This window comes from Phacochoerus africanus, chromosome 7 (assembly GCF_016906955.1).
Source record: "Phacochoerus africanus isolate WHEZ1 chromosome 7, ROS_Pafr_v1, whole genome shotgun sequence".
NCBI lineage: Eukaryota > Metazoa > Chordata > Mammalia > Artiodactyla > Suidae > Phacochoerus > Phacochoerus africanus.
In genome coordinates, this window is record NC_062550.1 from 55,880,104 (window position 1) to 55,894,818 (window position 14,715).

The 14,715-nt window shown below is 37.0% G+C and overlaps 1 protein-coding gene across 6 annotated transcripts in view; it reads left to right on the forward strand.

Moving 5' to 3' along the window:
- The window catches only part of SLCO1A2 (solute carrier organic anion transporter family member 1A2), a 91,479-nt gene that overhangs the window by 54,032 nt on the left and 22,732 nt on the right, over positions 1-14,715 (forward strand). For 5 of the 6 annotated variants that reach the window (XM_047787441.1, XM_047787444.1, XM_047787443.1 and 2 more), the window contains 4 exons: positions 2,949-3,055; positions 6,705-6,851; positions 10,374-10,472; positions 11,340-11,558. In XM_047787441.1, the coding sequence (XP_047643397.1) occupies positions 2,949-3,055; positions 6,705-6,851; positions 10,374-10,472; positions 11,340-11,558 (572 nt within the window). Of the gene's footprint in view, positions 1-2,948; positions 3,056-3,853; positions 4,486-6,704; positions 6,852-10,373; positions 10,473-11,339; positions 11,559-14,715 lie in introns of those variants that run through there. The other variant, XM_047787446.1, reaches the window with a different exon arrangement.

Genomic DNA, 14,715 nt, shown 5'->3' on the forward strand with positions numbered 1-14,715 from the left:
GTTGATAGTTTGTCTGGTATAAAATTCTGGCTTGAAGTTTTTTTCCCTAGCGATTTTGAAGACATTGTTTCCAATGTTTTCTAGCCTCTGGTGTTGCTATGGAGAATGCCATGCCACTCTAAACCCTGTGGCCAGTTTCTTTTCTCTGGAAGCTATTGGAATTTTCTTTTAAACTCCAGAGCTAGAATTCATGACAATTGTCTTGGTAATTACCTTGTCTTAATAATGATTTTCCTTTATCATGCCTTTAATCTGGACATTTATTTAAAGTTACTTGTATTATTTCTTTGATAATATCCCCCTGACCTACACTCCTCTACTTTCTCTTTCTAGAACTTCTACTCATTTTTAAATATGGTTGCATCCTGAATTAAGCTTGTATTTTTCTCATCTTTTTTCTCCAATTTTCTATCTCTTTGCCATCTTGTTACTTTTTGGGGAGAGTTCTTTATCTTCCAAGACTTTGAATGGACTTCAGAATTTCACTATCATGTTTTTAATTTTCAAGGACTCTTGTTCTTTGAATGCATCTCTTTAAGGAACTTCTTGTTCTGAATTCAAGAATGCAATGTCTTTTTCTATCTGCATTTTCTTGATCTGTCTTCATATCTCTGTCTCTTTCAAGTGAATGTTTTTGAAATTTGTTTTGTCTCTATCTTTATGTTATAGGCTTCCTTCATCTAGCTGATGGTTCTTGGTTAGCTATTCTTATTTGAGAGTGAGGAATAACAACACATGCTAACTGGAAGTTCTGTGCACTTTGTAGGACGTGGTTAATGGAGGACTTTTTCACAGCTCCAGGACTGGTTGTTTTAGAGATGGCTCAGAAAACTATCTAACAGCAGGATCTCATTGCTAATCCATTCCAAAGGCAATAGTCTATAAACAAACTATCTATCACTTATCCTAGGCAGGGATTCTCTGATCTGTTGCCTGAGATGTGGCAGCTTGGCAACCAGCTGGATGGGAGTAAAAGCCTTGCTTTTTAGGATGTAGATTTTTCTTTTACTTAAAATCACCAGATTTTAGTATGGCCTTCTATCCTCAATATTCCTGTTCTGAGTATCTACATTCAAAGGTCATTTTCATTGGGATGGTGGAGGATGTCTATCAGGGTCTAACTGTTCCTTAGACACATGTTAAACCAATCATCTGGTTTTTTGGATCACGCCTACTCTTGCCTTTAGAAGTATTTTGTACCCTGCCTGAAACTTTCCAGGGATGTATGACATATGTTTGCCTACTCCTCTGCAGGTCCTTAGTTGTGTTTGTGTTTTTACATTTTCTTCTTCTTCTTTTTTTTTTTGTCTTTTTTTAGGGCCACACCCACTGCATATGGATGTTCCTAGGCTAGGGGTCAAACAGGGCATGTAACAACTGGCCTACGCCACGACCACAGCCATGCCAAATCCAAGCCTCATCTGTGACCAACGCCACAGCTCATGGCAACACCAGATCCTTAACCCACTGAAAGGCCAGGGATTGAACCTGCATCCTCATGGATACTAGTCAGATTCGTTTCTGCTGAGCCACTAGGTGAACTCCATGTTTTTCTTATTTTCTAAATCAGTGACCACTCGCTTATCTGCTTTCCCCTTTTCAAAATCTTATCTTATTAAATGTTCATTATCTCCTTTTTTTTCAAATCTTCCATTGTTTTTATCCTTTACCCATTATGCCTTTTCCTTTTCCATTTTGTAACTGTCTGTCATTTTGCTGAAGTTTGGAGGATGAATGGACTTTGAATGAGTTGTTGGGTTTTAATGGATAAGATGAATGAAAAAGATATGCTATCTTCTCTGGCGTTTCTGAAAGGGTCAGAAGTTTTCAGGCAAAGAGTTTTTTTTTTTTTTTTTAATTATCCTTTTATTTCCTTTCTGGTCCAAGTCAACATCAAGTAATATTCAGCTATTATTTACATTTCTACCCTATGCCAAAGGTGCTATTTTTTTTTTTTTGTCTGACGCTGGCATATCTCGTAGGAACATGAGCATGGAGACAGACAGAAGTCTTTGTCCACAGTTCACAGCCAGACTTTATGTGCATGACTAGATAATTGTTCTAAGAGGAAGGTATTTTGACTCTTTTTATTATGTTCTATAGCACAGAAATTAGAACTGCCAGTGACCACCAAGCATAACAGTGTAGCTCATTTGGAACTCAGAAGGGCAAAAGTTGTTGGTTTTTTCTTTTTGGCTTTCCCTTATCTAATAAAAATACAGAAACCAGTCCAGCATAATTTCTAACAAAGAGGCCCTCAGCTGGATGTATTTTCTTTCATTATTGAAGATTACAAGTTTCTTTCTCAGAAAGGGCATGGAGATCTTGTGGTAATTTGCCTAAGGTATATGGTCACAGTCTATTAACTCTTTTTTTCTCATGAGAAGAGAAAAAGTCACTGCATTGCGCTGTCACATTGTTTGACTTTCCAAAGATCTCTCATTATGATGGCCAAATGTTTTGTTTTTCTTGGGGATTGATGAATGCATGAAGGAATTGTTGTTTGAATTCTCAGAAAGTGGGGGTATATTTCCTATGAGCAAATCTCAGAGAATTCAAAATTGGAGATGTTTTTCCCAAAGGCTTTATATTCCTAATTATACTTTGTAGTGTCTATTATTTTCTCTTAGTTTTTGTTCCTTACCCCACAGAATTATTTCCAGGAAACTACCTAAAACCCAGAGAAGGCTGTTAGATAATCTATAAGGTAGATCACACACATGCAGATAATTGCAAGCAAGCTGTCCATAAATTGCACATTTACAGCGAGTGGCAAGGTCTTGATATTATCGATTTCTGATGTTTAGGTGGCAAAGATAAGGAGACATTTGCTTTCCTGGGTATGGAGGTTGTATCTGAAGAGAAGCAAGAGTGAGTAATCGTCCACAGTGCTCACATTGTCCTGACTGGCTTCTTAACACAAACGTATTTTCCCTGTGTTCATACAGATATGAATATGAATCTACAGTTTCAGTTTCAGGCAATTTGTCCTCAAACAGTTTCTTGTGTATGGAAAATGGAACCCAGATTTTCAAACCAACAGAAGATCCATCAGGTTATCTACTTCATTTTATTGCTTTAGCTAATTTGTAATGAATACTTTCTATGGAGGGGCTTTGCCTGAGTTTTGGGTTTTGGTGAAGTGAGGTAAACGAATGAAAAGATATTTCTTTTCCAGGATCTTGAAGGGGAGCACAGAGGGGAACTGGAATGGTTAATAATTGAGAACATTGGAAGTTCCCCTCATGGCACAGCAGAGACGAATCCCTGGTATCCATGAGGATGCAGGTTTGATCCCTAGCCTCGATCAGTGGGTTTGGGATCTGGTGTTACTGTGAGCTGTGGTGTAGGCTGGCAGCTGTAACTCCAATTTGACCTCTAGCCTGGGGACTACCATATGCCATGGGTGCAGCCCTAAAAAGAAAAAAAAAATAGAGACTATTATTCTTCTTATATTTGAATATATTTCTTAAGACATCCTTGTCTATTTTTATTTTCATATTTATTTATTTATTTATTTATTTGTCTTTTTAGGGCCTCACCTGTGGTGTATAGAAGTTACCAGGCTAAGGGTCCAATTGGAGCTGTAGCCACCGGTCTACTCCACAGCCATAGCAACTCAGAATCTGAGCTGTGTCTGCAACCTACACCACAGCTCATGGCAATGCTGGATCTTAACTTACTACCTACTCAGCAAGGCCAGGGATTGAACCCACCTCCTTACGGACACTAGTCGGGTTCGTTAACCACTGAGCCATGATGGGAACTCCAACCTTGTCTATTTTGGAAAAATGTTTATTTAAAAATAAGTCAGAGAAACCCACCCAAAGACTACTGTAGATATAATTCCACAGAGGAAAAAGTCTTAGAAGGATGGGTTTATACTGACGATTAGGTCTATACAATTATCTAAATAGGAAATAGTAGTAGGAAGAAAGTTCAAAACATTTGTGTTAGATCACTGATATTCCATGGCAGAGAAAGCAGGCAAGTGTACTATAGTTTTGATTTACTCGATTCTCTTTCTGCTAAACTAGGGATTTATCTTTCTGCCCTAGTTCTCCCTCTTTACCAGAAGGACCACTCCTCAATCCAGCACAATAATAGTGCTTCTTCCAGCTTCTTGCAGTACCAGGCACCAGTATACCTGCCTCTGCCCCTTCATATGTGGAGGCACCTATATAATCTTGTGATACTTAGTCTGGAGGTGACCCTGTTGCTTTACCTCAGACCAGAACTTTTCCTTGGAAGGGGATGTTTTCATGCTGGATTCATATTGGTGGAAGTTACAGTGGCCCCAAAGGATGGGAATTTCTCTGCTGGCATGAAACCAGTGGGAACCAAAATAGTTTAAAGGAGTATAAGAATAGCTGTTCTCAGAACCTCTAAACCAAAGGAACCCCCTGGGGAAACAAAGAAAAGCAGTGACATCAACAGTGGCCTCTGTTCTTTCCTTGAGCTGGCTTCTGCCAAAGACTGACTCAGGTACTATTTCCTATTTTTTTTAATGTGCATTGTAGTAGATAAACAAAACTTTCCCTGTGTGATGTCTCTCCAGGGGAGTGTGTTGATTCCTTTTTATCTTGATATTTTCGGTTATGCCCTAGAGGAAAACTAGAGTTTGCCTATGATCTATAGACACAAATCATTGTGTTCCTTATAGATAAAAATATGAATACCCCGACATGGAGCCTATGACTTTCTGGATTGGCAATGGCTAAGAGATAGCTTTGCAAAAATTTTCTAAACCCGTCTTGCTCAGAACCCCCACATCTTTGGGTGGCATAATTTATCAATCATCAGGAAAAAGGAAAGAAAAAACCACAATGAGATATCATCTCACACCTGCCAGAATGGCTGCCCTCAAAAAGATAAATAACAAATGCTGGTGAAAGAGAAGTGTACCCCTGTGCACTGCTGGTGGGAATGTAAACTGGTTCAGCCACGGTGGAAGAGAATATGGAGGTTCCTCAAAAAATTAAATAGATCTACCAGAGGATCCAGCATTTTTACTCCTGGATGTATATCTGAAAAATCAAAATTAAAAAAGATACATGCACCCTGTTGTTCAGAGTAGCATTATTTACAATGCTAAGGTATGGAAGCAACCTAAGTGTCCATCATCAGATTAATGGATAAAGAAGATGTGGTTGGTACATCTATCTATCAACTGACTGATCAAGTGCTCAATAGAAAGATACAGTGGAATATTACTCAGCCACAAAAAAGAGTGAAAATTTGCCATTTATAACAATATGGATGGACCTGGAGAGTATTATGCATAGTGAAATAAGTCAGAAAAAAGTGAAATACTATATATTTTCACTTATATATGGAATCTAAAAAGTAAAACGAATGAATATAACAAAAAATAGAAACAGATCATAGATGCAGGGAACAAATAGTGGTTACCAGTGGGGAGAAAGGTGGGAGAAGGGAAAAAATAGGAGAAGGATATTCAGAGGTACAAACTACTAGGTATAAAATAAATCAGATAAAAGGATGTAATATACAACACAGGGAGTATTGCAAATATTTTATAATAACTTTCTATGGAGTATAATCTATAAAAATATTGAATTACTATGTTGTACATCTGAAATTAATATAAAATTGTTAGGTCATGGTGCTTCAATTAAAAAAGAAGTTATTTGGGAGTTCCCATTGTGGCACAGCAGAAATGAATCTGGCTAGTAACCATGAGGATGTGGGTTTGATCCTTGGCCTTGCTCAGTGGGTTGGGGTTCTGGCGTTGCCGTGAGCTGTGGTGTAGGTCACAGATGTGGCTTAGATCCTACATTGCTGTGGCCAGCAGCGGCAGCTCCGATAAAAAAAAAAAGTTTTTTGATAGTAACAGTATATAGTTGGCTCTATAGAGACAATGTGATTACTACCCAGTTAAATATTTTTAGTTTCTGGAGTTCCCATCATGGCTCAGTTGTTAACGAATCGGACTAGGAATGATGAGGTTGAGGGTTCGATCCCTGGCCTTGTTCAATGGGTTAGGGATCTGCCACTAGCTATGTCACAGACGTGGCTCGGATCCCCCATTGCTGTGGCTGTGGCGTGGGCTGGCGGCTGCAGCTCCGATTAGACCTCTAGCCTGGGAACCTCCATGTGCCATGGGTGCAGTCCTAGAAAAGAAAAAAAAATTTTTTTTAATTTCTATAAAGTTAATTAGAACTGTAGAGAATTCAAAATTCTGTTAAGACTCTTAGTTAAGTCTTATTAATAAAGTATCAATTCTAGGGAGAGATATTTGTGGCTTTGTTCCCTCTCCTAAACTAGTATATCAACTGGGTAGACTTATAGGACTTAACTTTAGAAATTGATGGTAAACTAGCTCTCTGGAGGGAAAAAAATCCTGATTTTTTGTGTTTGTTAATTTCTGTAGTGTAAATACCCCCATCGAACTACTAATATGTTATCACTAAATACTGAATTGGGAAGAGATGAGTATACTCATCTCTCCCAACCCAATAGGAATTGGTTCCAACATAACACTTACAGGTGGCCATACTTAAGTAATCGGTCAGAAAATGCAAGTGTGATGGCTCAGTGAGTCATTGTTGGCATAGTAAATTGTTGGCAATGTGCCACAGTCATGTAAGGACTGTGAAATGCTTACCAAAAACTTAGAATTAATTATTGTTAATATGTCATTATCAAAACACTAATGTAATGTCTTCTTTCTTTTAATGCAGAATGTGTGAAGGAAGTTAAATCATTAATGTGGGTGTATGTACTAGTTGGAAATATTATACGTGGAATTGGTGAAACTCCCATCATGCCTTTAGGTATTTCCTACATAGAAGATTTTGCCAAATCTGAAAACTCTCCTTTATATATTGGTGAGTTGCAAAAATCTGCCTTAGCTTCTTTTCAAGATAGTAAGTTCCTTGAGGGTAGATAGTAGTTATTTATGTGGATGCTTAGTGATTTCCAGAAGGATGAACAGAGTGCTTTGGCACAGTTGGCCATCTTTTCAAGTTTGTCGAATGGAACAATTACGGGCTAACTCCAAATAAGCCACTTTGCTACATCTGCTTTTTACTATTGCAAATACCATGGAGCACTCTTCGATGCCTCCATTTCCTTGGCACCACTCTATATCCAATCTGTTAAGAGATTTACCAATGTTTGCTCTAAACTGTCTCTTACATGCAAAACTTTTTCTCCCTATTTTCATTATTTGTGTTCAGGTCTTCGTTACCTCACTTGTAGGTTATTATGACTTCTTCAGTGGTCATTTTATCTCTGGTATTTTAAAATCGTCTTCTTATAAAACTTCTTGCAGTATAATTTTCCCCCAAGTTTTAAATATCTTCTCTCATGTTTATGAAAATACTGGCTCTTTGCTTATTAAATATGAGCTCTCCACTTGTATATCTCTGCAGTCAATTTATTTAGTTTCCTATGGAGTTTCTCTTTATCACAACCTCTCAATGATGGGCTATTTCATATTTTTCACAAATATCTGTCTTCATATTTTGGTTGTGTTTCCTGAAATTTCCTTTTCTAAAAAGTATCAGTACCTCCCACAACAGCTAACTTAAGATCCATCTTTGGATGTTGTCTTACAATCTCCTACATATTCTTAATTTTTTATGATTATCTTGTTTATATTCCTTAGTTACTCCATATATTTTTGGTTATAAAATCATAACTTTGAGTACAGGGACATTTTGCTGTTAATGTAGTAATATACTTTTAAAACCAGAAAAGTCAAAAAGAATGAGAGAAGATAGGAACAGAGTCACACATAATGAAGAGATTAAATATTTAGTAACCTGGAATTCCCATTGTGGCACAGCTGAAATGAATCTGACTAGAAACCATGAGGTTGAGGGTTCAATCCCTGGCCTTGCTAGTGGGTTAAGGATCCGGCATTGCTGTGAGCTGTAGTGTACGTTGCAGACATGGCTCAGATCTCATGTTGCTGTAGCTGTAGTGTAGGATGGCAGCTGTAGCTCTGATTTGACCCCTAGCCTGGGAACCTTCATATGCTACAGGTGCAGCCCTAAAAAGAAAAAAAAAAAATTAGGAGCCATTATCCCAAGCAATATTAGATGATTTTGCAATAATTTTTTCCATTGTTTTTCTATTCAGTCTCTTTAAGTCCTTCATATATCTGTATTGAAAGAATGCAAAATACTCACCTGCAATAAATTCACAAACACCCTTTCGTAATATGTATTTCTTTCTTCAACAGATATTAGGGGGTGTAATATATAGAAACAACTGTTATAATTTCTATATGTATTAAGATGAATAAGACATGGTCCATATAAATTTAGTACATAAATAACTACATAATTATAAATCAATAAAATGTAATAAATATGTGTATAACTAAATTTCAAAAATAACATGAAATTAGGAAAAAAATGAAATAAATGTCTGTGCCTAATTAAATAATTATAAATCAATTAGCTATACATTAAGAAAATAGTTATATATATGGCTCTGGAGTTTAGGAGCAAACATACCAGCTAGACATAAAATTTTAGAATCATCTATCAGTGACAATAAATAAAATCAAGAGAAAGAAGTAAGTTTGCCATGGGAAGCTACATACTATATAGTGAGAGTTCCAAGAATAAAATGCTAGGGAACAATTCTACTTGAGTAGAATAGGAAGAAGAAAATTCAAAGAAAGGGTAGTCATAGGGGAAAAAGTAAACAATAAATGAACATATAGTTTTGTGAGTCTCAGGACAAAAACGTCAAAAGATAGTTGGCCAGTTAAGAGGATGAAGACCAGAAAAGACACAGGATAAGTGGCAAAGAGGTCCCTGGGGCTGCCTGAGAGTATTCTGAGTGAAAGGACTGAGGTAGAGTGAGTGGTGAGGAAGTAGAAACAGAGTGCAGTGACAGGAAAAAAATCAGTATGGATTTGAGATATTGTAGAAATCAGTGGATCAGGGAGCCAACATGTTCACAAAAGGGAGCGTTTTGTTGAGCAGGACTTTAGAGAAGATAGGGTTAGTATCAAGAAGTTAGGTGTATACTGGGTGGACTGGCCTATAGAATCATGGAGAAGGCAGAGGCAATAGGAGAAGACATATTTGGAAGTAAAGAGGAAGAAAGTTGCAGAAACTCGTGCCTGGATTTTCAGTAAGCAGGGAGGGCACAGCATACACTCAGAAGTGTGGGCAAGTCATGAGATAGCTGATGATAATGGTCCAGATGTGTAAAATGCCAAGTGAGGACAGAGGGGACTGATGGAAATGGAAGATAAGAATGTGGAGGGTGGAGTTCCACTGTGACTCAGCAGTAATGAACCTGACTAGTAACCATGAGTTTGTGGATTTGATCCCTGGCCTCACTTAGTGGGTTAAGGGTCTGGCGTTGCCGTGAGCTGCGGTATAAGTTGCAGATGTGGCTTGGATCCTGCATTGCTGTGTCTGTGGCTGGCAACTGTAGCTCCTGTGAGACTCCTAGCCGGGGAACTTCTATATGCCACAGGTACCCTTAAAAAAAATATGGAGGAGATATGGTAAGAAGACAGAGCCAGAGCAAGTTTCATGTTGTAGAATTGGGAGAGAAGCTTTTCTGAGGAACATGCCACAAGAAACTTATCATAACATGGTATTGCTTGAAAATGCCTTTAAAAATACGGCAATGGAAAGCATCAAAAGAATCCTGCTCTACAGTGTGCCATTGACGATAGCAAGATTCCAGCTGTAATACTGAAGGAACCATGGAATCAAAATGTCCATCCATGATATGGAAGGGATAATTCCATTCCAATACCAGACACAGTGATGATATACTCATAAAACACAACAAGACTCACCAAAAAAGGCCATTACTTTCACCAATCTGTAACAGCACATGAGAAAATGGTTTAGAATGATAAAATGGACAGTCCCACTAATCTCATCTTTGTCTTATTAATTTATCAGGTCAATTTGAGATTGTGGAGACATGCTGTTGTAGAATTTAAAGATTACTATTTCCTTGGTTTTATTATTAAGGAATGAAGTTGGACACACTGATAATTTTAAGTAAGTTAGTCTTTCATAAGAGAAAAGGAATATTTTCCTCCTGGAGAAGGGCATTTGTATGCAATATGATCTACTTGCTGCAGCTGGTCTCCTCTTTCTGCAAGTCTTTATCTGTAACCCAGCATAATACAGAATTTGGAGGCCTTGAGAAAGTGGCTCCAAATATGAAGCTCTTTTTTTCTACACTGAAAAATAAAATAAAACAACCGTGTTACTTATATGTACACCAAGCTTAATTTTCCTACAGATTGAATATGTAAGGAAAAATATCTGAAGTAAAAACAATTCAACCTTCAGACTCTTCATGGGATTGGCATTGGGTGTAAAATTGTGCTATAACTTCATATTCTCCTTTGTTTTTAGGGTTTATCGAAACAGGAGCCATCATTGGTCCATTGATTGGACTTTCGTTAGCGTCATTCTGTGCAAATATTTATGTTGACACTGGATCGGTGAACACAGGTAACTCTATAAAATCTATTTTTACAGTGTCTAGAGTACACAAAGCATCTTCAGGTATGTTATCACATTTAGTTTTTGCTTTACCTGACCTTAGAATCTCCACTTTTCAGGTGATCAAATTGAAGTAGAGGAGTTTGGAGTGTCCATCGTGGCTCAGTGGTTAACGAATCCAACTAGGAACGATGAGGCTGCGGGTTTGATCCCTGGCCTCGTTCAGTGGGTTAAGGATCCGTCATTGCCATGAACTGTGGTGTAGGTCACAGATGCGGCTCAGATCCTGCGTTGCTTGTGGCTGTGGTGTAGGCTGGCGGCTACAGCTCTGATTAGACCCCTAGCTTGGGAACCTCCATATGCCACGGGTGCGGACCTAGAAAAAAAACAAAACAAACAAACAAAAAATTAAAAAATAGAAAAGAAAATTAAAAAATGAAGTAGAGGGGTTTAATTTTTCAAGTATTTCAACCAGTGAGGAAGAGAGCAAGATAAAATGCTGATCTTCCAACTCAAAATCCATTGTTCTTCTACTGCACCAAAATCATATTTCTTGTTTTCAAAAGATTTAAACACATAGGTTTGAATTTTTGTACATTAAGCATTAATCTTTTGTGCATAATGAAATAGACTTTATAGTTATTTAATAAGTACCTATTTATAAATTCCTTACATGATAGGGCAGATAGTCAGACTGGTTTATTGCTAGACATTATTGTAACACCACATATTGTCAGACAATTCTTATCAATGTGTGAATTATATACAAATTCTGTACTTGGATAGAACCTGACAATTATAATTTTAATAATTTTCTATAGTTTATACAGGAAATAATGATTTAAGCTAATATAAAATGTGTATATCTCTTTACAGATGATCTGACCATAACTCCCACTGATACTCGTTGGGTTGGTGCATGGTGGTTTGGCTTTTTGGTTTGTGCAGGAGTGAATGTGCTCACTGCCATTCCTTTTTTCTTTTTGCCCAAAACGCTTCCAAAGGAAGGACTGGAGGATAATGCTGAGACCATTACAAACGTCAAGGAAGAGAAACAAAGAGAAGGCAACAAGAAAAGGGATAGAATCACTAAAGGCAAATATAAACATTTTAAATTCTATATAATTTACTATTTATTATCTATAGTTGTGTCTGTATTTTCGTCTAACATTACAATGCACTGGGCTGCATGAAGACAACTTATCAGCATAATAATACAATAATGTCTAGCTGGCGTGATTCTTCCTATGCTACTACATGGAAATATTATCATTTAAAAGCTGAATTATCTCAGGTCAACATTTATATAAAACTTTATATCAGTCTGGGCACTAAATAAATAAATAAATAAATAAATAAATTTGGTGCCATTTGCCTTAAAAAATCTATTTACAGAGAGCATAGAGTTAGTTAAAAAAGAAATTCAAACCAAGAAGAAAAGGGGGAAAAATATACACTAAGCAAAATAAGTACTATATAGTTCTGAAATCAAAAATGTCAGCTTGACTGTGAGCTCCTTGGAAGTTAAAGCAACCAAAGAAAACATTATAGGTCAAATAATTCTCCATAATCAATGGAGGAAAGACTAACAATTTTTTTTAACATTCAATATGTTTATTTTTTTATTTTTTGTGTTTTTTATCTTTCTTTCTTTCTATTTACCCAATAAATTATTTTTTTTTCTAATGTACAGCATGGTGACCCAGTTACACATACATGTATACTTTCTTTTTTCTCACATTATCATTCTCCATCATAAATGACTAGACATAGTTCTCAGTGCTACACAGCAGGATCTCATTGTTAATCCATTCCAAAGGCAATAGTCTGGATCTATTAACCTCAAGCTCCCCAACCACCCCATTCTCTCCCCTCCCTCTTGGCAACCACAAGTCTATTCTCCAAGTCCATGATTTCTTTTCTGCAGAAAGGTTCATTTGTGCTGTATATTAGATTCCAGATATAAGTGATATCATATGGTATTTGTCTTTCTCTTTCTGACTTACTTCACTCAGTATGAGAGTCTCTAGTTCCATCCATGTTGCTGCAAATAGCATTATTTTGTTCTTTTTCATGGCTGAGTAGTATTCCATTGTGTATACATACGACATCTTCCTAATCCACTCATCTGTTGATGGACATTTGGGTTGTTTCCATGTCTTGGCTATTGTGAATAGTGCTGCAATGAACATAGAGGTGCATGTGTCTTTTTTAAGGCAAGTTTTGTCAGGATATATGCCCAAGAGTGGGGTTGCTAGATCATATGGTAGTTCTATGTATAGACTTCTAAGGTACCTCCATACTGTTCTTCCTAGTGGTTATACCAGCTTACATTCCCACCAATAGTGCAGGAGGGTTCCCTTTTCTCCACACCCCCTCCAGCATTTGTTATTTGTGGACTTATTAATGATGGCCATTTTACCTGGTGTGAGGTGGGCTCTCATGGTAGTTTTGATTTGCATTTCTCTAATAATCAGGATGTTGAGAATTTTTTTTAATGCGATTGTTGGCCATCTGTATATGTTTCTTGGAGAAATGTCTATTCAGATCTTTTGCCCATTTTTCCATTGGGTTGTTGGCTTTTTTGCTGTTGCTTATATATTTTAGAGATTAATCTCTTGTCTGATGCATCATTTGAAAATATTTTCTCCCATTCTGTAAGCTTTTTGTTTTCTTTTTGGTTTCCTTTGCTGTGTAAAAGCTTGTCAGTTTGATTAGGTCCCATTGGTTTAATTTGCTTTTATTTCTGTTGCTTTGGGAGACTGACCTGAGAAAACATTTGTAAGGTTGATGTCAGAGAATGTTTTGCCTATGTTCTCTTCCAGGAGTTTGGTGGTGTCTTCAGCCATTTTGAGTTTATTTTTGTGCATGGCGTGAGGGTGTGTTCTAGTTTCATTGATTTGCATGCAGCTGTCCAGGTTTCTCAGCAATGCTCCCTGAAAAGACTGTCTTTTCTCATTTTATGTTCTTGCCTCCTTTGTCAAAGATTAATTGACCATAGGTGTCTGGGTTTATTTCTGGGTTCTCTATTCTGTTCCATTGGTCTGTATAAGACTAACAATTCTTAAAGAGAAACTGTTCCCCCTGTAAGAAATTGTAAATAGAGAAAAAAATCATATGATGTATGATGTAGGTAATACTGAGTCACATAGTTGTATTCCGGTAAAGGCAGAAGCATATTTCATGTGACAGGTGTTTTGTGTAGATCCTCAATAAAAGCTCAAAGCATAATTTATAGAAGATGTATCTATGGCAGACTAAGCTAAGGCAATCCATGTATTTAGTAATCAAGAACACTCATTCTCAAACTTGGTCACATATTGGAATCTCCTGGGAAAATTTTAAAATTACTGATACCTGCAAATTCTGTAGTATTCCCCAGAGGTTTGATTTCATTAGTATAAGGTATGATCTGAGCCTTGGAATTCTTAAAGAGTGTTTGTTTGTAAGGTGGGTACAGACTCAGTTTCCTGACCTACAAGATGGGGATAATAATAGTATTTATTATTAGAGAGTTATTGTGTGAGGGTAAGAGGAGTTCTATTACTATTATTACTGTCTACTGGTATTGGTATCATTGTTGATATTGCTACTTCTACCATCACCCATAAATTATACCAATGTGCACAGTATTGTTAACAATTACGAATTCACTTAGACCACAATTGAACATAATTTAATACTTCTCAGGTCATTAGGAGCTAGTTCATAATGTTGAAAATTCTGTCATTATAATGACATTAATAAGTCTTATCAAAGGGCTGGTATGAACTTATAGAAGATGTTAACACAGAATATTGTTTATAGTCTGGAAGATCAAAACTAGGAAAGGGCTTAGCTTAGTATGAGACATATATATATATATATATATATATATATATATATATATATATGGAATTCCCATTGTGGCTCAGCGGGTTAAGAATCCGACTAGCATCTATGAGGATGTGGGTTCAATCCCTGGCCTCGCTCTGTGGGTTAAAGATCCGGCTTTGCTATGAGCTCTTGTGTAGGTTACAGAGGTAGCTCGCATCTGGCGCTGCTTGTTGCTATGATGTAGGCTGGCAGCTGTAGCTCCAATTTGACCCCTAGCCTGGGAACTTCCATATGGCACAGATACGGCCCTAAGAAGCTAAAAGCAAAAAAAAAAAGTTGAAACTACTGAGTTTCATCTCTTAGGACATGATGTCAATAAACGTGGATGATTTAAAAAGCTCCGAAGTACTCTCAACACAACTTTTTCCCTTGCCAT